At 36.8% G+C, this 25092-nt stretch overlaps 2 protein-coding genes across 6 annotated transcripts in view; one reads left to right on the plus strand and one right to left on the minus strand.

Moving 5' to 3' along the window:
- Nucleotides 1-20432, minus strand: part of SPATA17 (spermatogenesis associated 17) — a 226374-nt gene extending 205942 nt beyond the window's left edge. For 2 of the 3 annotated variants that reach the window (XM_053908969.1, XM_019465641.2), the window contains exons 1-3: nt 20126-20429; nt 8722-8811; nt 7304-7385 (exon numbers count right to left, since the gene is read on the minus strand). In XM_053908969.1, coding sequence (XP_053764944.1) covers nt 7304-7385; nt 8722-8811; nt 20126-20193 — 240 coding nt within the window. In that variant the 5' untranslated portion in view covers nt 20194-20429. Of the gene's footprint in view, nt 1-7303; nt 7386-8721; nt 8812-20125 lie in introns of all 3 variants that reach the window. The other variant, XM_053908970.1, reaches the window with a different exon arrangement.
- A 58-nt stretch (nt 20433-20490) lies between these two features.
- GPATCH2 (G-patch domain containing 2) overlaps nt 20491-25092 on the plus strand; it is a 178566-nt gene continuing 173964 nt past the window's right edge. For all 3 annotated transcript variants that reach the window (XM_019465635.2, XM_019465636.2, XM_019465639.2), the window contains exon 1: nt 20491-20659. In XM_019465635.2, coding sequence (XP_019321180.1) covers nt 20604-20659 — 56 coding nt within the window. In that variant the 5' untranslated portion in view covers nt 20491-20603. The remainder of the gene's footprint in view (nt 20660-25092) is intronic.

A 25092-nucleotide genomic window follows, 5' to 3' on the forward strand; every position in this document is an offset into this window, starting at 1 on the left:
CATCATCACAAACTCAAAAAGCTCAAAACATCTTTTTGTAAGCTTCACTGAGTGCCCCATTCAGAATGTTTCTTATAAACATGCATGCTTTTGTTATCATTATAACCATTAATCAGCTTTGCTGAGATAAAAATGCAGCTATCTCGGTAGCTTACAAAACAAAACATTTCTCACATTAACTGTCGACTAGGGTTCCCTGTAGCTACGTTGGCTCTACATTTCTTCATCTTAACCCCAAGGATGAAGGAGCAGCCCAAGATGGACATGGGCCTATCTTGTGTCAGAAGGAAAGAGGGAGAAAGCCTCTTAAAATGTCACCTTGAGTGTGGCATGTCCCATCTGCTCAAAGCACCTGGCCTAGTCCAAAATCAATGAGATGGGAAAGAATCATTCTTTTATGAAGAAGAGGGTAGTGAATAGTTTTGGCCCATATTGATACTAATCATCAGTTACGTTGACCATAAGCAAGACTCATCCAACATAAATCCCTGTGAATCATTTAGTTAGCAAACATTTCTATAGGCTTTCTGTGTGACATTGACTGTGATAAGTTTAAGATGCAGTAAACTGAAAAGTCACCACTATTCAGTTCTCAGTCAAATAAGAGATGTAAATAAGCAAATGTATCACAGTGGGACAAATGCCTACATGAACAAAGCTAGGAAGGCACACCTGATATCTCCTGTCTCCCACCATTGTACACGCAGCTTCAGGAGAGCAGGGAGGTTAATCTTTAAGTCTAGAACAGGAAGTAGGGATTTGTAGCAATGGGAGGGAAGTCAAAGTGCAAAAGGGCATTCCAGCAAGGTAAAAGGCATTTACAAAAAAATCTGTGGGACACTGCATGTTTTGGCCATGTGATTTGGCAATGATTTAATGGCAATTGATTTGGCAATCATTTGGCAATGATTTAATGTGTCCCGGTATATTTTACACAGGTGCATATGTTTTATACAGGTGAGATCAGAGAAGAAGAAACCGGGACACCATGAAACACCTGACATGTCAAATGAAAGAGTGAGAACTCCATACTGTAGGCTATGGCAAGAAGGAATGTCCACATGGGAGCAAAATGATGACATTTAGGTTGAAATCAAGAGACTTTTATGAGGGGAAATGGAGGGTGTTTGATGGCTGATAGGAGATAAAGGGTAGGGAGAAGGAGGTAGTGGGGAGTCTGGGATTACTGGATTTTTGGTTGAATGGTTGTACCGTTTATCTGAATAAAGGAATACGTAAGGAGGGGCAGGTTTGGGGTATCTGAGGGACATGCAGAGAAAATCCTTAAGGGGTTACCATGTGGATCTATACATATCAGGAACTAAGAACTTTAGGTGAATCATTTAATCTTCCTGAGTCTCCATTTTGTGATCAATAAAATGAAGATAACACGTGTACTTTCTACTTGACAGATTATTGCTGGAAAATATGAAATATTGGATATAAAGAATTTTTAAATGAGAAATTCCTTTTCAAATGTAGGAAATTATAAAAGTCACATTCAACTCCTGACCAACCTTCTTCAACTCCCCAAACTCTCTGAGCTCCACCCCTCCTGTCTCCCATTACAACGTGCTCATTCCCAATTTCACAGCCTCCTTTATGCTGATCCTAACTGAAATGTCCTTCCTGGTCTACAATCCACTAATCCCCTGAGGGTCAGTTCAAGTCTCATTTCTTTGATCTTTGGAGATTACATCAACTCCCTATGGAAGCCCTTATTATCTGTTCATGTGTTTGGTAGGGAGAGTTCCTTTTAAATTGGCTTTCCTTTTTAATTAATTTATTTAATAGATAATGCATTCACATTGCTTAAAATTCAAAGACTACAGGAGAGTTTATAATACTAAAAAAATCTCTTCCTTATGTTTATTCCTCAAGTACCCAGTTTTCTTCTCCCTTAGGCAATTAATATCATTAGCTTTTTGTGATCCTTTCCCAGACTAGCAAATTAAACCAGTGGCCTTCGAATCATGCAGAGGTGGCTTGGGTGACAATAGAGGCCACAGGGAAAAGGTCCAAGCAGTTGAATTTCTTCAACTTCCAAAACAGCTGCACTGCTTGCACTGTTTACCAGATGGAGCTAAAAATTCTGCTAAAATTTTAGTGAAGGGGGAGTTCTGTTACTAAAGTTTCAAAATCACTAACCTCTGTCACTTATTTTATAACTTAATCGGGTACTATATGGCATTATTATTATTGTATATAGCTATTAGGCCAAAAGAATTATGCAGAATAAATATGGGAAATGGTTTAAACATAGATACTACAGACTATGTGTGTGACAGTGTGTACTAATGTGTGTGATAAGATAATTAATGTAGACTTAGACAATATTCACACCCCACTCCCCAACCCAAGAAAGTAGCAGGTCCTTTCATGCATTCTTGCTTCAGATGGCTTATGAGTGACTGTCTATATCTACCTAGCTTTGCTTTCCTAAAACCTGAGCTCTGAGAAATTATGCTAGAATGGTAGAGAGATAGTAAGAGGGGAGGTGTGGGCAGAGAAAGAGAAATAAAGGAGCAAAGATTCCACATGCCTGGGAAGGAGCTGGGCATTAGCTTTCTGAAATAAGGAAATACAACATTTGGCATCCCTATTGCTTCTGGGAAGTGGCTGAAACTCTAGGAATAAACTTGGTGGCAGCTGTGGAAGAGACAGGACTCAAAGTACTAGGGATATCGGGATAGGGCTCTAACAAAAATTCCCATTCCCTTTATGTGGCCCACTAACAATAGAGTTCTTAAAGGATGAACACTGAGAGATCAAATCCATGGGCGAGGACAAGGGGCCTCCCCTGAATGAAGGCTCCACAAAGGTGGGATCTGTGGTATGTTAGCACTACTTAAGCCTCAAGGACTTCTGTATAAGCCAAAGGGGGGAAATCTCCAATAATGAACTTAACTTCAGTTGCCTACCAACTCAATACTACGAACAGTTTGAGAATCACATCAAACTGGGTTTGAACTTTCCTCCACTTATCAGTAACAATATGTCCTTGGGGAAATAACCACCTCTAAGATTAAAGTTCTTCATTGATAAAACGGTGATGATATTCATAGGACTGGTATAAGACTTTAGTTGGTATACACAATAAATATGTAAAATGCTTACTATAATATTTTAGTCATAGTCGTCAACCAGTAAATGGCAGCTATTTTAATATCATTCAATAATTACTTATTGAGATTTGATTATGTTATTTGAGATCCTTATGTTAGGTACTGTGTACATAATGGCAAAAATAGATAAATAAATAAAACGGACTTATTCTAAAATAGCTTACAACTTAATAAACTTAAAAACCATCAAAAACCAATCTAAATGAGGAAAATCTCCACCTTTCCCCCCATCCCCCAAGAGCTCAGACAATTGGATCCTAAACCAGAGAATAACTTAGTGATCATACTGAGTGATACTCTTTTTTTAATTATTCTTTTTAAGTTTATTTATTTTTGAGAGAGAGAGAGAGACTGAGAGAGAGAGAGACAGAGACAGATCACGAGTTGGGGAGGGGCAGGGAGAGAGGGAGACACAGAATCCAAAGCAGGCTCCAGGCTCTGAACTGTCAGCACAGAGCTCAATGCAGGGCTCGAACTCACAGACTGTGAAATCATGACCTGAGCCGAAGTCAGATGCTTAACCGACTAACACACCCAGGCGCCCCATGAGTAATACTCTTTTTGACCAAACTCAGTTAAGACATTAAAGTAACAAGACACATTTTCTAGAATGGCTCATTATATGAATTTTTTAAGATTTTTTTTTAGCAACTCCAGCATCATTAGAATAAATATAGATTCCCAAGATGAATACTTTAACAATAGTCACTGAAATGTTTGTATTTGTGTATTTGATTAAAAAGAGGTCTCAGTAATTCATAACCTTCTGACTAGTGGCTTGTGAGTAATTACAACAATGGAAGTTAAGTCAGTAATGTTCATGGAACGTCATATGCATATAGGTCTACTTCATTGCTTTGTCTATACATTGATATAGATCCCCAACCACTAAAGAATAATGGGATCAAGATCCCAGCACTCCATGAAAAAATACTTTAATCACTCAGCACTCCATGAAAAAATAATTTTTTGATCATCCCCTCTAAGCAATCTGAATCTATTAAAAGTTGGTTTGACGGAGCTTCTGTTCATGCTGAACAATTTGAGCATGAACATCACATTGATGTAAATAATTTAAAAAATAGGACCAAGAAAAGCTCTTTCTTATACTAATATGCTAACAAGTAAATGTAGAAGGAATGACAGAGTTAGAAAATTGCTATTTAACAAATATAAAAATTGATTCTGACCAAAGCCATCATTGAATGCTAAACCTAGTATGAAAAAGCTTGATGAGGGGCGCCTGGCTGGCTCAGTCGGTTAAGCGTCCGACTTCAGCTCAGGTCACCATCTCGCGGTCCGTGAGTTCGGGCCCCGCGTCGGGCTCTGGGCTGATGGCTCAGAGCCTGGAGCCTGCTTCCGATTCTGTGTCTCCGTCTCTCTCTCTGCCCCTCCCCCGTTCGTGCTCTGTCTCTCTCTGTCTCAAAAATAAATAAACTTTAAAAAAAAAAAAGCTTGATGAGAAAGAAGATATACATACACAGTCTTGAAATATCCCCTCATAAGATAAAATAAGTCTACAGTGTGAGTGACTCCACTTTAAATTATCAAAGTTAGCATCAGCTATCATGGGATAAACTGACATCATGTTCCTAATATTATGTATTGAGATGTATTCCTGATAAAAATGCATAACCTCAATCTTAAAAATAAAGATACATAATTAAACCAAAATTGAGAAGTAACTTAAAAAATAGTTTATACTCTTCAGAAACATCAAAGTCATCAAAGGCAACCACAGGCTAAGCACATTAAAGGTGACTAAAGAAACACAACAATTAAGCACAATGTAACATCTTGGAAAATATGTTTTTACTATAAATGACATTACTGGCACAATCAATGAAATATGAATACAGTGTATAGATTAGCTAACAGCATTATACAGATAATGGTCTCCTGATTCTGATCATTTTAGTATGGTTATGGTAGAAAACACCACTCAAAAACATAGAGGTAAAGGGCATCACTTCTGCAACTTTGTCTCAAATGATTCAAAATAACTAATGACATGTATTCATAAAGAAAAAATACAAAAAAAAAAAACATGTAGGGAGAGAGACAAGAGAGAAAACGATAAAGCAAAGAATATATGGGAACTCTTTGGACTATTTTTGCAACTTTTCTGTAAATCTGAAATTATTTCAAAATTTAAAAATTACTTTTTTGGGGCACTTGAGTGGCTCAGTTGAGTATCCGACTTTGGCTCAGGTCGTGATCTCACAGTTCATGGGCTAGAGCCCCACATCGGGCTCACTGCTGTCAGCCTGTCAGCGCAGAGCCCAATTCAAATCCTCTGCCCCCCTCTCTCTGCCCCTCCCTTGCTTTCATTCTCCCAAAAATAAATAAATATTTTTTAAAAATTACTTTTTAAGCAGTCTGAAATGTCAATGATGTAAGACATTAGCGTTCCAGACAGGAAACCCATGCTAACAACTGATGAGATTAATGAGAAGCCTTTTACATTTGTTATAGACAGGAGAGTGGGCTTATTTAATCAGTTGAGCTAAAAGAATAAACTTGTCTTTTGGTGGATTTTAAGAACTTAAGTGACATATATTAATTAACTAGAAACATACAGTATTAGTAGAAGTATAGGGACTTAACTTGAGAAAATCATGTTATTTAGAGAAGGTTATTATGAAATACGTGCAGGTGTAGGGACTGAAGTGACTATCTTCTAGGTTTAGCTCATAAATGTGTTGAATAAACATTTTCACCTTATTCTTATCTTTTCCTATTTACATCTTTTAATTTCACTTAGAGGCAACTAATCAAGAATAAATGAAAAACAAACAATCACAATTGAAAACAGTAACAAACCAAAAAGTAAATGAAGTAGGGTACTGGTTAAAAACTTTCTCATTTTTATCAAAAAAATATTTTTCTCTGGGGCGCCTGGGTGGCTCAGTTGGTTAAGCCTCCGACTTCAGCTCAGGTCAGGATCTCACAGTGAGTGAGTTCAAACTGCATTGGGCTCCGTGCTGACAGCTCAGAGCCTGGAGCCTGCTTTGAATTCTGTGTCTCCCTCTCTCTCTGCCCCTCCCCTGCTCATACTCTGTCTCTGTCTCTCTATCACAAATAAACATTTAAAAAAGATTAAATTTTTTTTTCTTCATTTCCTAAAAGTCTTAGCTGAACGAAGTAGATGTTGGCATGCTATCATATACTTCTGCAAGGCTATCATGGATACAGATGGTTGTGGTATACTGCATTTCTTAAGGCAAATCTTTAAAATATCCCAACAGCCAATAATAGTCAAAGGTAAGCAGCACAAGGAGAAAGTGCCTTATTTTTATATTTGGTGGAACTGATTTTGGGCACTTCAATTCAACAAATGTTTATTCACTATGTTATGGAACAGGAATTTGTCCAGAGGTCGACAGTCCAAACATGAACAGGCTACTGTGCCTACTTAGAAAGAGCTCACGATCCAGAAACTAGAGGAAATCATCAACAAATAAATGCAAATAAATGCATACGCTGTGAAAGGTACTTTACCAAAAATCAAGTATCTCTTGTAGTTCGGGTACAAATAAATGAGTCATTAACTCTTTTTTTTTTTTTTTAATGTTTATTTAATTTTGAGAGAGAGAGAGAGAGGCAGAGAGAGGCAGAGAGAGACAGGGAGACATAGAATCGGAATCAGGCTCCAGACTCTGAGCTGTCAGCAAAGAGCCCGAGGCAGGGCTCGAACTCACAAACTGTGAGATCATGACCTAAGCTGAGATCGAATGCTTAACCCACTGAGCCACCCAGGCGCCCCCATTAACTCTTTTTTTAATGTTTATTTATTTTGAGAGAGAGAGAGAGAGAGAGAGAGAGAGAGAGAGAGCAAGCAGGGGAGAGGCAGAGAGGGAAACAGAATCCCAAGCAGGAATCCCAGAGCCCAAAGTAGGGCTCGATCCCACAAACTCGCAATATCCTGACCTGAGCCGAAATCAAGAGTTGGGCACTCAACTGACTGAGCCACCCAAGTGCCCCATGAGTCATTAATTTCCCATGGAAAATCAGAAAAGGCTTCTCAGAAGAGGTCTCATTCCAAAATTTAAAACCAATTTTGTTCTTACATAATTATTCATTACCAATAACTTCAAACTGCCTGTAAATGACTGAAGTAAGTTAACAGCATACTGTATGATTCAAATGCTAATATATAAAAACTTTATAATATTTACCTTCACAATTAGTTGATAATGTTGTCTGCCTAAGTAACCTCTCCAACATTTTTGAATAACAGTTGCTACTCTGTGTAAATACCTGTGAAAAACATACACTTATTAGTATGCTTTCCTGGAACCAGATTCACTCTTAAATTTTTTCTTAGACTATACCTTTCTATAATTCAAGAAATAAAATTCAAAGCCAAGTTTATGGTGTACTTTTAAAAAGTAGAACTATCATTCTGCAGTAGAATTCTTCATTTCTTGAGGTAGAAAAAAAGGCAGAGATAAATATTCAGTATTCCTTTTGGGCTTATGATTAGACATTTTTAAATTTCAATTATTCTCCAGTACTATTTCTTGGAAATATTTCTGAATGTAAGACTATAAAACTGGTCAAAGGGACATGTTGAGAAATAAGTCGGGCACTATCGATGTGAGTCACTGTAAGTACTTAGAAATAGTTCTCGAGGTCGAGAAACACTTCCTCTTTCACCTTATATTACCCAGTCTATCCAAGCTAATGTCTTATTAATCTTCTCAATTAAAGAAAATAGTCTCTTTGCCGCCATGTTCCTAGTTTGTATAGTGCCCAAACTTCAAGTCTGGCTCCTACTAGCTAATAGAAGGAACTATACATCATAATCCCCAGCTCGCCATCTGAGTGAGTTATTACATACGAGGCATGTTCTTCCTCCACCTTATCCCGGGCAGTATTTTTTGGAATTGTAAGAGACTGAAGGAAAGTTTGAGCACTGAAGATAAGCAGGGATCAATTTCTGTCTCTTTAAAAGCAGCATGGCAGGGGCGCCTGGGTGGCGCAGTCGGTTGGGCGTCCAAATTCAGCCAGGTCACGATCTCGCGGTCCGTGAGTTCGAGCCCCGCGTCAGGCTCTGGGCTGATGGCTCAGAGCCTGGAGCCTGTTTCCGATTCTGTGTCTCCCTCTCTCTCTGCCCCTCCCCCGTTCATGCTCTGTCTCTCTCTGTCCCAAAAATAAATAAATGTTGAAAAAAAAAAAAAAAATTCTTAAAAGCAGCATGGCAGCATTCTGGCATCATTTGCCCTTACATATCAACATGTTGGAGAAGACTGGAATAGCTTCCTTTTTGTTTTGTTTTGGTTTTGCTTTCTCAGCAGTGAATTCATTCCTATAAATACAAGTCCAGTCATTTGTCACATCCTATGGAATGTGAAGAAAAAATCTAATCTAGTATATTTAGGATATTGAGAATTTTTTAAAGTAGAGATATGGTCAATATAATTTAGTTCTTTGATGTGTAAGAAAAAACCAAAAGGGCATCATATAATTTATTAACTTCATTACAAGTAAAATGAAAGCTTATCTGCAATGAGCACTTACATGAATAAATTAGATTTTCTGAGGAGTATATTTTTATGATATATCTGACGTTTCTATGACAAAAATCACATACCTGAGATATGCCCGAATTCGGCATCCTCGAAACCAGCTCTGGATTTTAACTGCTGCATCATACTCCTTTTTTCTAAATACATCTACAGCACTAAAAGGAAATTGTTAAAGCATTTCATTAGTGACTAATATAATTCCAAAGCAAATCAACCTGTTAAACTTAATCTTTAATTTCTTCCAAAATGATAATTATAATTCAAATGTCATTTTAAATAAAATTAAAATACTAAATAAAGCATTTCAGAAATAATGAGCTATATTTTTATTGTTAACCTTTCTCTGAGAGGTCATATGTTATCAACAAGTTTACTTTTTTTTTTTTTAATTTTATAATCACTACTTTGCAACTTATTAATTTACCAGTGATTTTTATAAGGAAATAAAAATGGCAACGTGCATGTTTTCATTATTTTAAAAACATAATTACTTGAATTTACTATTTGAATGCCACTACACATATCAGGCAAGATTAAAATGCTTGCATATTGCACTCAATGCATCAGTTAAATGAATTGCCTCTAAGTAAAATGAATCCATCACAGAATGCCTAGTCTAGATAGAATTCTCAGAAACTCCATGTAAGTTCAAGCAGGGGGCAGGGCCATAGGGTTTAGAAAGAGACAAGAAATTCAGTTGTTAGACTGCACTGACTTACAGCAAAATAAGGTTTCGTCAAGACAGATTTCCATCTTAATCTTGCCGGTCATTCCAGTTCTCCCTGCCCACCCCTACTGCATAAAGTGATATTGCTGAAGGCAAGTACTGTGCACCACAGAGGAATTTCTTTCCCAGAATGCTGGCTGGCACCTAATTAGCACTTTATGTTTGCTGAATGAATAAAGAATGGCTAATTGTTTATTTCTGACTTTTTTTTTTTTTAATTTTCTCAAAATAATGTTTCTTTGGACAGGTTTTTTGGTTTTCGGGTTTTTTTTTTTTTTGGTCATGATATGCTAGCTTAAATATATAGTTTTCATTAAATTTGTGTATTTCATAAACAAAAAATAGAAGGGGGGAAGAAACCTCAAACAATAAAATTCTTTTTTTCAACGTTTTTTTATTTATTTTTGGGACAGAGAGAGACAGAGCATGAACGGGGGAGGGTCAGAGAGAGAGGGAGACACAGAATCGGAAACAGGCTCCAGGCTCCGAGCCGTCAGCCCAGAGCCCGACGCGGGGCTCGAACTCACGGACCGCGAGATCGTGACCTGGCTGAAGTCGGACGCTTCACCGACTGCGCCACCCAGGCGCCCCTACTCAAACAATAAAATTCTTAGACAATACTATGATGTTGGCTAACAGAAAGAAAATCGGAGGAGCAATTAAGCTGTCGGTGGCAAACAGTTGGAGCGGATGGATTATAGTTCTAGAGAAGCAGGAGAGTTACCTAAAAAGCAGACTGTATAGGACTCACAAAAAAAAAAAAAAAGAAAAAGAAAGAAAACAAAGATTATGCAACAGTCAGTGACCCAGATGTGAAAAAGAGTAGTGGAGAAAATTCACACCAATGAGTAAGGTGAAGAGGACACACTAGACAATTAGGAGAAGAAAAAGTTTGATTATGGTTTTATGTTTACACCACATGTACAACATTATAGCAGAGACACATATAAACTATATTCTTGGATTGTGCCCCACATGGCAAATAGAATGGCCGGACGTCCTTTCCTCCACGGAGCCTTCCCTGACTCCTCAGACCACATTAAGCCTTTTTATCAAACATCTTCATAGCTCTTTATAATATTTAACACAACCATATATTGTGTTGTTTAATGATGGTCTTTCCACTAAACTTTAAAATCTCAAAGTCAGCAATCGAATCCATTTTGTCCCACATGCGTTCCCGGTGGCCCCTGAGTTAATTGATGTTTCTCCTAACAGTCAACCTTTGTCTTCCCAAAGCTGCTTTCTCTCAGGGAATGGCATACCTATTACAGACATATTCAATCCCTGTGAAGACTGCCATTCACAAGCTTCCCTCACTACACTTACTCACGACACTGAAATAGTATCCCCATTTCACAGAAGAAGATACTAAGGCAGACAGAGGTATAAGGCTATGTCCAAGGTCTTAATATGCATCAGAGCTGAAATCTGATCCTAGGTAGTCTGGCTCCAGAGGCTGGGTTCTTAACCATCATTGTGCCTGAAGGAGAAGAGAGGGAGGAAGGATAAAAACAGGAGATAGAAAGTAAATAAAAAGGAAAAAAGAGAAGGGAAAAAAAGGTAAAAGGAAGAATGCAGGTAAGCCATTTTCAAATATAATATTAAAATTCTGTGGCATAAAAGAACACCAATCTCCTTAAAACAAAATAAGCTGAGACTAAGATGGAAAAGACATCAAGATCTAGGGCTAAACACCAAAAATTTCTGATATACCAAGTGTTGGTAAGAATTAGTGGAAGAGGAACTCATTAAATTGCTGGTAGGAAGTAATTCAGCCTTTGAACACAAACAGAAGATTTTTGTTTATATAAATGAGAAACTCGGAAGACTTAAGGATGTTAAATAAGGAAGGGAAAAATAAGGCGCAATTACAAGAGACAAGTACTTTGCATTGTCGTAGAAGTTAATGGAAGGGTATCAGGAAGAAGGACCATGACTGAGTAGTGTCAAATACTGTGAAGAAGTCATGAAAATAAGGTCAATGTTTCAAGGAGTTGCAGGGTCGGAGAGAATCTTCTGTTTTCTCAAATCTTATCCTAGCCTGTAAGAGAGGATGTGGTAGTGCAGGATATGAAATATCATTCATGGCAACAACAGAGATGATCCAGTAACACAGTGTCCAGTAGAGCAGGCAATTCAAAGATGACAGAGTGGGAAAAAGGAAAGAATAATTGTACTCGATAAGGCTGATGTGAAGGAGAATTCATGATAATGGTTATTTCTCATGGTTTCTTAACCCTGTTTAACCATTAACATTTAATATGATTATAGATGTTTTCTGTTTTCCTTCTTTTTAATATACTCTATTTAAATTACCGAAAGCACTTGTTTTTCCTCCCCCACCAACAATCAACAAGTGACTGCTTTTGCAAAACAGGTAGAAGAAAGTTGAGCAAGATTTACAGATACACCTAATACTTCCTTTCAACTAATATATAGTTTGATCCTACCCTTTACTTATATAATTGTCATTAGAAATGTAGAAAATAAGCAATCAAATGATCCATTTTGCTTTCTAATCTCACCTGGTATTAATGCTAACATGTAATACATAGTCAAGAAGAAGATTAAATTCTCTCTTTTGGAGTTATAAACACTAACACATATAAATATAAGCACAGATATTATATCATACTAATAAGAACTATACATCTTAATTAAAGGGAAATATTTTAAAAAATAGTAATTAATGTACTGCTACGTTTTAACTTATATGCTGTAATTCGACTTCTATACACATTTTTCTGTTGCTTTTCTTTTAACTGCTTAAAAATGAAATTTACAGATACTTGGGTTACCACTGGGATGCTGAATACTCATACAATATGTCATGAACTGCTAGACTTTTTATGTTTAAAATGAAAAATGTGGGTAACACTTTATTTTAATGGTATATTAATTAGTTCCAAATTACAATGAAAATCCTATAGCAGTGAATAAAATATGACATCTACATGAATTTGAAATAAATTTATTATGATCAGTATTATCACAATGAATACTAAATGAATTAATAATGATGAAAGACCAAAAGTATTACCAGGAATGTAATAAAACATTGAGAAGAAGCTGGAAGTTTCCAGTCACTTCATCATCAACTAGAAATAAGTACTATAACCCTGGATAACACTATATTCATGTGTATCATTAGTGGCTAGAAATTAATTGACAATAAACAGAAAATGAAAAAATGTGTAGTTAAATATATTTCTCGTAATGTGCAAAAAATACGCATTTTATATATCACCTTACTGTGATAGTCTGACCTATGTGTACTAGCTATTGAATAAAAACTAGATTAAAAACCCAATCATCTTTGCTTCTCATTATCATATGAATTTTAGCTATTTTAAATACTAGGAATAAAATTCCAGTATTAGCTGACCTGTATTATAAAATATATTGATTATGTAAAATAATTTTTGCATATCATTTCACTGTTAGGTGTTAAGGATGTCAAGCTCCTTAAAGGCAGAAACTATGTTTGATCTATACTTTATGCTTTAATTATCACTCATGTGCCTAATAAGAGGTCAATAATTACTTGTTGAAAAACAGAACTACATTTTAGAATCTAGAAGCCATGTTTTGATTTCATTAATGGTCCTCATTATTATTTCACAGCTCAATGAATAATGAGTCATAAATACATATGTATTAGATCATAAAGTAGGAGTTAACATGCAGATTTATAATGTATTTGCAAAATGTTTTATTATTTACTTTTCTACCCTTTCCCTCTACTTTCTCTTCATTTCCTGAACAATTAAGTCCAAAAGAAATTGGCAGTGGGCAAAGAAACCAGGAATCTGTGGTAGAGGGGACAGGAGTGTTGGGGGATGGGGAGTCACACTGTCCTGGCTAAGCCTTTGTAGGCTAAGATGGACATCCACATGAAAGGGCAGCCTGGGGTAGGATGTCACAAACTAAGAACAGTGTTCCTATGGAGAGAATGTCTAAGTGTTTAGGTGTCGAGGAAAGGTGAAGAAAGTTTCTACAAGGAAGGGCAGCCAGAACAGAGAATCAAAACCCAAGAATGATGAAAAGAGTACCCAGTTTGATGAACAGGTCCAGCGTGGAGAGGTAGAGCCCACAGTACATGAAAAGGGTGTCCATAAAAGAGAGGGCAGTTATGGTGACAGGAGTTTGATTACAGAAAATTGATCAACTTAAGCAATATATTAAGGATAATGAGAGCCCAGTTTCTCAGTGTTAAAAAAAAAAAAAAAAAAAAAAAGGAAAGGAAAGGAAAGGAAAGGAAAGGAAAGGAAAGGGAGATAAACTAGAGTGAATCACATGGTGCTGGATTTGAAATGAAATTGTCAACGCAAACTTATGGATTTTGAACACACACATGGGTAGGGGGACAGACGGATGGATGAACACAGTACGGACGTAAACTGCATGCAAATGCATACATGCACATATTTTCTAACTCTGTCCACTTAAGAAAATCTGAGTGCGGCAACCCAACAGCAGGGCGCTCATTAAAAGAAGCAAGGGCTCCTTGAAGAAATAGATGACTCCAGATCCAGGGCAGGAAAAGAAAAAGATGAGCCTGGAACCCATTTTTTCTGTGTCAGAAAGCAAGAAAGCATTGCGATGATCAGGGTACAGTGATAAGCTTCTAGTGGCTCCCATTGTGAAAGAGTGGGACAATGGTAGCATAAACATAAGTAGTAAAAGTGATGTTAACCCACTGAATAGGAACCAATGAGTCCATAATGATGTGCCTAAGTAAATAAATACATTGAAAGTTTGATGAGGAACGGAGTACATGCACAGCTTCAAATTACTTGCTTTTAAAAAATACCTACTGGGGGCACCTGAGTGGCTAAATCATTTAAGCACCCAACTCTTGATTTTGGCTCAGGTCATGATCTCATGGTTCGTGATTCTCTCTCTCCCTCTCTTTCTGCCCCTCCCCAGGTCACAATCTCTCTCTAAAAATAAATAAACATTAAAAACAATATACCTACTAAACACAAAGTGGGGTGGGGGAAGAGAACATTATAGTAGAGGGGCCTAGCAGAAATTATCTTGGTCAATGATCCAAATAAAGACTATCACTAATGAAACAAATAAAAATTATGTAGTACCGGGTAGAATATATAAAAAAGATTATGGCATCATTTCTGTGATATTTCTGCCAAAGATACATAACCTGAGTCTAATCAAGAGGAAAAAAAAATCAGAATGATCCAAATTGAGCGAAATTTTACAAAATAATTGATCTTCAAAAGTAGTAAGGTTATGAAAATCAAAGAAAGACCGTGACAATGTTCCATATTAAAGATAACTAAGGAGATAAGACACTTAGGATTCTTTTGCTATAAATAACATTATTCCAACAACTTGCAAAGCTTGAATGGAGTCTGAAGATTAGATGATAGAAATGTATCAATGTTAATTTCTTGATTTTCACAGTGGAATTATAGTTATACAATGTCTTTAAGTGGAAAAAATTTGGGGGACAATGGGCCATCAGGTTGCAACTTACCATCATATGATTTATGAGAAAAAAAACCTGTATTGCATTAGAACTTTTTATAAGCTTCAGATTATTTCAGTAGTTTTAAATACCTACATGCATGTATATATGTGTATACACATACGTATATGTGTATACATATATACATATATATATGTATATGTGTGTATATATACACACACATACAGGAAAGAATGGCATCTCAAAATTGTTTCATTTTATTCAAATAGTTTTACAGTTTAAAATAATTTTGACATTTAAAGTAGACTTAAGATAAAAAACTATCATGCATAAAATATTTATAATGATAAAAAGGTTAATTAATTAGGAAAATATAATAATCCTAAGTTAGTAGGCACCTAATAATAGAGCTTCAAAATATGTGAAGCAAAACCTGACAAAACTAAAGGGAGAAAGAGACAAATTCACAGTAAGAGTTAGATATTTCAACAGGCCTCCCTGAATAATTAATAAGACAACTGTATAGGAAATCAACAGCAATATAAAAGACCCTAACAACACTTATTAACCAATTTTATCTAATTAACTTCTATATACTGCTCTACTCAACAATATGTATTTGTAAAGTCTTCAAGTTCACTAATGTTTTATTTGCAGGATTTTAATCTGATGTTAAGTCCATCTGAATTTTTTTGTTTCAGATAATCTGCTTTGTATCTCTAAAGTTTCATCTTCTTATTTCCATTTAACTCATTATGCATATAGTTTCCTTTAAGTCTTTATGCATGTTTTGAAAGCTACTTAAAACACCTTATATGCTAATTGTATCATCTTTGTATTTCTGGGTCTGTTTCTACTAATTGGCTGTTTTTCCTCCTGGGTGTAGGTCACAGTTTGCTATATTTTTGTCCTACTACTAATTTAGGAACAGATGCTAGACAATATGAACACTATGCTGTTGAGTTTGAATTTTGTTCAGAAACTACTGCCACGCGTAAAGTGGGAGTAACTGTCTAGATAACCTCATTTGTTTCCTTTCACTAAGAGATTACAATCCTACACTGTCTGTTGTATCAAAATGTCTAAAAGTAATTTTCCACATATTTTGTTCAGTTTTCTAATTTTTCACGGTGGCAAGGCAAATTTTGTATCAGTTACATCTTCATGGTCACTTATTTTATATGTTTAATTTTGTGTTTTCAGAAGAAAACTTTTGCCTTAGGATATTTTTTTTCCTATTTATTTACTGTTTACTTTATAAATTATAATGAATACCCAATATTTAACATAAAATTGTAAACTACATGGAAAAATACAGAGAAAAAATTAAGATACCATTTCAACCTTCCCTATCTTCCAATTCTCAAAATCTAATTACTGTTAACAGTTTTTTATCTATGATTTCAGCTCCTATGTCTCTCTGTATGCATAAACATTTCATACCAAATGTATTATATGTTTTCTGTGAGCTGTTTTTTTAAACTTAATTTGTCTCTGAATTTTTTATGTCATTAGGCATAAAATTTTTCACTTTCATTTATTGTTTTAAAAATTGTACTTATTTATTTTAAGAGAGATGGAGAAAGCACAAGCAGGGGAGGGGGAGAGAGAGAATCCCAAGCAGGCTCCACACTGTCAGTGCAGAGCCCCATGTGGGGCTTGAACCCACCACGAAGCTATGAGATCGTGACCTGAGCTGAAACCAAGAGTCCACCACTTAACAGACTGAGCCACCCAGGAAACCCTAAAATTTTTCACTTTTAAACTGCTACGTGGGGCGCCTGGATCGCTCAGTTGGTTGAGCTTCCGACTTCGGCTCAGGTCATGATCTCACGGTCCGTGAGTTCGAGCCCTGCGTCAGGCTCTGTGCTGACAGCTCAGAGCCTGGAGCCTGCCTCGGATTCTGTGTCTCCCTCTCTCTCTGCCCCTCCCCCGTTCATGCTCTGTCTCTCTCTGTCTCAAAAATAAATAAACATTAAAATAAATAAATAAATAAATAAATAAATAAACTGCTACTTAATATTCCATCATGTGTATATGCCTTAATTTATTTAGCCAGATTAGTTACAAATATATACAAGTTACTTTCAGGGTTTGGTTTTTTTTTCCCCCCTGTTAGAAATAATGCTTTAGGGGCACCTGGGTGGCTCAGTCTGTTAAGTGTCCCACTCTTGATTTTGGCTCAGGTTATGATGATCTCTACAAAGTCGTGAGATCAAGCCCTGCATCAGGCTCCACACTGGGCATGGAGCCTGCTTGAGATTCTCTCTCTCCTTCTCCCTCTGCCTCTCTCCCGTTCATTCTCTCTCTCTCAAAAAAAAAAAAAAAAAAAAAAAAAAAAAAAAAACTTTTTAAAAAGAAGTAATGCTTTAATGAATGCTTTACAGATAACCCTGTACTTAAAACACTTTTGTGTACAAATTGTGTACACAAGGTATTTCTACAAGGTCAATAGATAAAGTAACATGTATTTTGATGCTCTTATAGATCGAATTGTTTTTATAGTTTCAAATTACAATTGCTCATTGCTATTACATAAAAAGGCCATTGATTTTTGTGTATTGTGTCCTACAACCTTGCTAAATTCACTTATTTCTGGATGTTTTTGTAGGTAACTTAGTTTTCTATGCACAGGATCATGTTGTCAGTGAACAAAGCCAATTTTGCTTCTTCCTTTGCAATTTTTACAACTTTAATTTATCTTGCAATACATAAAACTGGTAAGGAAAGTGTGGAATGTTCAGTAAAGGCTTTGAGACAATTTCTATACTAAAAGTTAAGTCCCTATCTCACCTGATACATACACACAAACACAATTGCAGAGTGAAGAAAAACGTAACAAAACTTTTAAAATATTGTCAGTAAACACAGAGAATTTTCTTATAACCACGGGTTGAGAAAGACCATTCCAATGAAGGCAAAATCCCCAGAGCCAAAATAATAGATTGACAACTTTGGCTACATAAAACTTAAAAAACTGAAAGATAGCCTGGTAGGCAGCACTGCGAACATTAAACATATGCCACTGTCTTTGAGACTGGGTGATGGGAGAGACTGTGGGGAGTTCCGAGGTCACTAAAAAGACTGGCCTCTGGAGTAATTATCACATAGGCTGGCAGAGTGGGGAAAAACTGATATTAGAAGCTGGATACAGAATGACCTGCATTACCGTATTAATGAGATTATTCACAACACTACTGTCTGTGATCACTTACAAGGTGGAAAATGTACTAATGAATTTTTGAAATGCACAAGGAGATGTGTAGGAAGCAAACTCAAAGTGCCTATTGGATTCTTTTAACTGCATGGAATTAGGGGTATCCCATAAATCTCAGGAACAGCGTTCGTCTAGATTTAACTATAAATACAAGTACAGTTATTCCTTATTGTTTCTATTACTTCTTTTGCTCCTCTTCCCCTATCTTGAGATCTTTGCTCTAATTTAATCTTCACTTGATTTCAGAGAGTACTTTCTTGAGGACATTTCCTCCAATAGGCTATATGGATGACATAACCCTGAGTCTTTATATATCTGAAAACGTCTTTCTTTCATCAAAAAAAAAAAAAAATGAATAAGAGCTTTGATGGGTTTAGGTTTTTTTAGATATTGCCTTGAATAATCAGTAATTATTGTCCTTTTTTTCTCTTAGAAGTCCCTGTGTTGCTCATGAACCAATCAGTGCTTCTTTCTTCGTTGGCAAATACCTTTTTCTTGTCTGTCTAGATTAGGAGCCTGTAAAATTGTTTCTGTATCCTTGAAATTTTGCCAGATAACATCTAAGAAGGGTGTCTTTAAAAAAAAAAAAAATCCTGTCTCATACTCAGAGCCCTCTCCATTCAAAGCCATATTCTTTCTCCAGTTTAGGAAAGTTTTCTTCTACTACTTCTTTATTAGTCATTTATCTTCTTCCCACTCCCACTCCCAAATCCCGCAGTGACTATCATTCACATACTAAATCCCCTGGATATGTCTTTCATGTTGCTCTCCTAAAACATTTACCTCTCACCAGTCACTTCTCTATTTTTAAATTCACTTACTATATTTGTAACTAGAAACGTTTATTTTTTAAAAATTCATTCCAGTAACTTTTTTCCCTCTAATTTTATTTCTGTAAAAGTTCTCATTATACCTGTATTAAAGTTTACACCTATGCAGACCATTAATTCTAACTCTACAGTAGCCACCTGTTTTGGTCTCTTGGCTTCATCTCCTCCCATCAAACCAACATTACTTTGAATAGCTTGTGAATTTTTTTCTATATGAATCTCATTTTCCTTCCCTCATGCAAAGTGGGAATAGATACATAATTTGTTAAGGATGTTTAAGAAATAGACCCATACCTAGTTCCTTTTCTACAAAGTCCCCCCACACACATTTTTTTTTTTTTTTTTTTTTTTTTTTTTTTTTTTTTTGCAGAATGGGGCCTCACAGGAACTCCTCTGAGAATGCAGATTCTCTGGCCATAACGGAGACCCAGTGAATCAGAATCTATATTCTAACATCATCCTCAAGTGATTCTAATGTACACTACAGTTTACAAAGCGCTGATCTAACCAATAACACATGGGAAATGGCAATAATTGCTTAAGGAAACTGCCAGTTACCTTTTTTCACAAATTGATATTTTATACGGCCTTTGTGCCCAAAGCTACAAACACTCTGTTGTTGTTTTTACTAGGCGAACATTGGAATTTTGATTCTTTCATGATCTTTAGAGATTTCTCTTTATACTGAAAATATTAATAGTAATAATAAATGAAATGGAAGGAATGCCAGCCTATTCTCATCACGGCCAGAATGGTTTAGATACTGTCACTTCGGGAAGACAAATGAGCCATGGAACAGTTGAGTTCAATGACATCTGTGAAACCATGGAGGCCCAAATCCCCAGGCAAACGGGAGACACAACGGAGATCACCCAGCTAGAGTGCCTGGGTGACCCCAGTCAGGGTACTAAAACTTCAACAGGGAGGGCATGGGTTTGATCAAACTGTGGAGTGATGATGTCCCAGAAGAATACTTTATTCTGCAATTTTATCTACAGTGGGCAGTTTCCTAAGCCATCTCAAGCTAATAACTATGTCCTCCCTTTACCCCCATCTATAATTCCTCTGTATGGTAACACTACTTTTAAACTTGTGGTTAAGTTTGCGGCCAACAAACGAAGCGGGGAGAAGTGCTTGGTATTTACTGATTCAGGGACTTTGTTAATAGGAAACTCTTGCCGAGGAACGCCTGGCGAGGGCGAAGCCAGCCCTCTGAGCTGCACCCCAGTCGACGCCTTACCTGTTCCTGAAGTAGTACTGGTGTGCCAGGAACGTCGACCGAGCTTGGAGCCGAGCTAACGTGGCCATAGCCTCCCGGCTTCTGCGGGAGCACCGGTGTTACTATTGGTCTCCATGGCAACCGGGCTAAACCATAAAGCTAGTCCCGAGGGCACAACTTTTCGACCACTCCACTTCTATTTGCCACCCTGCTTCAGTTTGCAGAATACCAGAAAGACATTTAAGAAATTTTTCGTAGGAAAAGGTTCCAGTGATTTGCCTCTATCTTTTCTGTGAGTTAAAAAGGAGGAGATTACAGGCGACGAAGGCGGTGCGGGGAGGAGAGGTAATGGTTGCTCCGGGCATCCGGTTTCCGCCTCCCGTCTGCTTCCGGAAGCTCAGCTCAAAATGCTGAACTGCTTCTGGAAGTCGCTGGTGCTGTGGTAGTTGGAGTCTGTTCTCGGGCCTGAGCCTCGAGGCCAGGCTCCTGGGTGTCGTTAATGTTCGGGGCCGCCGGGCGCCAACCGATCGGAGCTCCAGCCGCCGGGAACAGCTGGTGAGGCTGGCGGCCCTGGGGATGGGAGATCCGGAGAGGGTGTAATGGCCTGAGGCCGCCGGACCTGGAATGGAAGGGGGAGGGAGTTGGGGATGGATGATCTGAAGACACTTAGGCCTTGCTCTCACTCGTGCCTGGGCTGGAAGCGATTTGAGGAAGGCGTTGAGGTGTGTGCTAAAGATGTGCGCAGGAGTACGGTAAATGCTTGCTGATTGCCCAACCCTCTACGATATTTGGGGAGTAAAGCTGTCTATACTCCAAGAGCAATTCGTTTCGTCCCTGATTGTTGACAAGGCTAGGGACAGAAGAAACTAACTTAATATAGATCTTATCCCCTCACGTTCCTTTTTAAATGTACTAGATTACAGCAGGTGTCTTGGGGGATCAAATCCCAGAAATCTAGAGTTCTGGAAGTTTAGTACTAGAAGACACCCCACTCACCCCTCTCTTTTCTGGAGTGGGAGTGGCCTACCTGTTTCTGCCCCTTGAACGGTCCATTTTAGTTCAAATGAGATGTGTATGAGTGTTCCCTAAGAACATATAAATGCCAGGATTTTAGGTTTGGGGTTTGACCAGGGCTGCGGTACCCCCATCACCAGTGCCACTTTGAAATAATATATTGCTTTGATTTTTCAAAGTGCTTTCACAAATTCATGCACTTTATCTTTATGACAGTTCTGATAGGAGATTATCACGGGCACAGAATTCCTAAGTGAGTTGTCCAAAATTGCCATGGACATTTTAGTCCTAGACCCAGAAGCTGGGTTTTGGGTTTCTAACTGAAAGCTCTGCAATGCCAGGCCTATTTTTCCCCAGGCATACGTCGGACAAGCAGTGAAGCAAGTTTCCCACTGACAATTTCAAGCATAAAGTATTGAAAAAATGGGTGACCTGTGGCCGAAAAACGTCCATTCTTAGATTCTGCAATGAATGAGGCACGCTAGTAGTCTGTGATCTCAAAGAATTCCTCTGCGTCCCTTGTCGGTGAAAAGTTAAAAGAATATCTTGCTTGAAATGTTTTGAATGAGATTAGATCGTTCTGTAGTTCGTTTTATAATGGTTATACTTTTAAATTCTGACATTTTCCAGTGAGAAAGCTGGGAGTACTTTCTTAAATGAGCCATATTTTTTTTTAATGGTGTGTGTCATTAGCCTAACATAAAACACTTGTTACATGTTTAGTATTTTTAGTTCTGACAGTTGTATGTACTGTGTAATCACCACACAAAACAAGATATAGGACATTTCCATTACCCCAGAATTCCCTCCCCAGGCATCTAATAGGTACCTGTCTTAATGTTTCACCATTCAGTACCTAGTTAAGGGAACTAAACTAAATGTGCTTTATAGGTTGGTCTGCCCTTGTTGCAGTGATACTGATTTGTAGGACAGAGGACTATTTAATAAAAAAAAAAGTATGACTCTTCCAACTCCTTCCTCTCCCTTTCACCTTCTCACCAACTCATAGTTAGGTACCTCCGTATAATACAGAGAAACCCTCCTTCAGTTCTCTTAAAATGCTTATCTTCTTTTCAATTATCGGTGTAGAATTCATTTTTTTCTTATGGCCCAGAGGATAACATAGTGCTTAGCACTTAATCATTGTTTCTTAATGAAACTCGGAAAAATCACACCTGATTGGCCAGAATGAACACTTTCCAGCAAACTGGAACCTTGATTTTCTAGTTTATCTGCACAACCATTCCCTTACTGGAAAGTTCTCAATGGAATTTTCTTTTTCATTCATTGATCAGACATTTACCATACTGTGCACGTAAGTTTGCTCTCAGTAACGAAGCCCCAGTGCCGCAGGGGTTGCTACTACTGGTTGATTCCTTGGTGCGGAGTTTTATGTACATGTATCTCATGTAAATCTTTTGCGGTGGGTGCTGTTGGTTTTTTTTGCATTTTAGAAATGGCAAAAACAGGAGCAAATACAGCTTAAGTAACTTGCCCACGTATCATGTTTGCAGTGTGATGCTGGTATACCTAGAACAATTCTTCACCATCCTCGTATACGTCCTATTTGTCTGAATAAGATACAATATCACGGGAATATCTAAACGGGAAAGACTATGCCCAGATAGGTTAGCCAGCCTGAATTCCTGTTGTATATACCTCCCATCTTGACTTCAACTTTTTCTCCAATGTCGAGATTAGATTTTTCAAGTTTTAGGCCCCAAAGGGGTAAATAGTAGATGATTTATCTACCCTTTAACAATTTGTTTGAAAAATAGAACTGAGATTATATTTTGTAATTTACTGCTACAGAAGACAAGTTGTATACAATTAAATAACAAAAATCCTCAGGAAATGAATATATCTTTTGTGCAAATTATTCTTGTAAGTGGTTTATATTATATTTTTATAAAATCGTTATACCTGAGAGTTTCTATCTCCTTTTCCTGACTCCTCATCCACACACAATTTTGAAATTAGGGGCCAAAAAGCATAAGTATTGTGACACTTATAATGTTAACCTGCCTTTTAAAATTTGATTCATTTAATGGATAAACCACATTTATAATTTAGATACACTTTTATTACTTTTTACCTTATTAGTGATTTATATTTAAAGTGAATTTCTGGTTTTTAAGATTTTAAAGGTTGAACTAACACGTTTTACAATTAAGTCCTTGATAATGAGAATATTGAATTACTGATATATTGAGCCATACTATTTGTTTCAATGTGTGTGGTTTGCTTTTTTTTTTTTTAAAGACCTTAAAATTATAAACTGTATTTATTCTAGATCATTTCCTTTTTTCTGTAGTTTCTTTCTTATTTATTATTTGGATTTTCTTTGGGTCCAAGAAATGGCATAGTGGGAAATGTAAATTTTTTAGATAACTGCCTTTTTTTTTTTTTTTTTTTTTTTTTTTTTGTCTTTTATCTTGAGGTCAATTCCATACTGTCAGGTTTGTTTGAGTCAGGTTTCTATTTTGACAATGAGGGATCAAAGCAATGGCCAGTGTGATTTTGGCCAAGTAACCCATTAATATTAGTTTAGCTCTTTAGCATTTTTGTTTATGGCAAGCTGGAAACCTTTAAAACATCTTTGATAATTTGTCCTTTACCACCACATTTGCTCTGCTAGAAAGGTAGCCAGAAAGTTAAGAGTATCTGGCTTGTTAATGTGGCAGAAACTTTGAAATCAGGGTTGTCTAAATTTTTAGTGAAGCCATATTTTTCCTGTTTTTTTGTTCAGTCATTCATTGGTTTGTTCACCCAACAGATCTCTTTTTAAAAAATATTTATTTATTTATTTATTTATTTATTTACTTATTTATTGAGAGAGACCGAGAGAGAGACAGAGTGTGAGTGAGGGAGGGGCAGAGAGAGAAGGAGACACAGAATCCTAAGCAGGCTCCAGGCTCCAAGCTGTCAGTACAGAGCCTGACGCAGGGCTCGAACCCACACACTGTGAGATCATGACCTGAGCCGAAGTCAGCTGGTTAACTTACTGAACCATCCAGGTGCCCCCCAACAGATCTTTTTTAAACATCTGTTGCATGTCAAGCATTGTGCTAGGTACTTGTAATTAATATTCAGTTGTCTTCATTCTTATTCTAAGAATTCAGAATATATTATATATTCAATAAATATTGAATAGTTAGTTACCATGTTTGAGCAATGAATGAGACTCCTCTCGTCCATATTAGAAACTTGCCTAGATGTGCTCTAATATATGCATGTTGACAAGAATTGGAATGAATTATTTTTTAGACTCTAAATTATTTTTGTTTGTTTTAGACTTTGACTTTATGTCATTTACACAACTTCTTATTCAACAATTTGTGTTTCAAAAGTGATTAGAGCGTAAAGTTTTGAATGACTCTTGAAGTTAAATGAAGTTAAAAACAGAAGAACCTTCAAATTTAAATAGCAAATGAGCTTGCCTTATTAACTCACTATTTGGAAAGTAGAAAAAGACTTTTTTCTAAAGCCATGAATGATTTTTTTAAATTTAAGTTAATTTTTAATTTTTGGCCTAACTGCTAGGGTTTGGAGGAAAGAAAGCTTTCTGCCTGTTCCTGTGGTAACAAAAGTGACCAAATAGCAGGTTCCAGCAGCACCTCCAGTCAAGTTCAAGTCCGTGGAACCTTTGCTTCCATTGGCAATGAACTTTTCTGCTTGGTGGAGAACCTGTGGCTCCTAACTTGGTGGAATGACTTTCTTTAATTTATTTTTTCTTGTATCTATATATTATTAAGTTAGGAGTCAGTCAGAAATGCAGCATTAATTTTTAGTTTTTTTTTTTTTTAATATTCATGAAAATCTTTAAAGAGTGCATGAATGTCTTGAAATGATATGGAAGATTTTTGCTAATGTCTGTTATTCCCCCCTCTTCCCATGAATCAGAGTGGTTCAAGAACTCAGAAAGGGCAAGGTCTGTGCTTTCATTATGATATCCTCAGGATTCATAAGGTGGT

Source organism: Panthera pardus, unplaced genomic scaffold, assembly GCF_024362965.1.
Source record: "Panthera pardus isolate Hobbes unplaced genomic scaffold, ASM2436296v1 HiC_scaffold_21, whole genome shotgun sequence".
Lineage (NCBI taxonomy): Eukaryota > Metazoa > Chordata > Mammalia > Carnivora > Felidae > Panthera > Panthera pardus.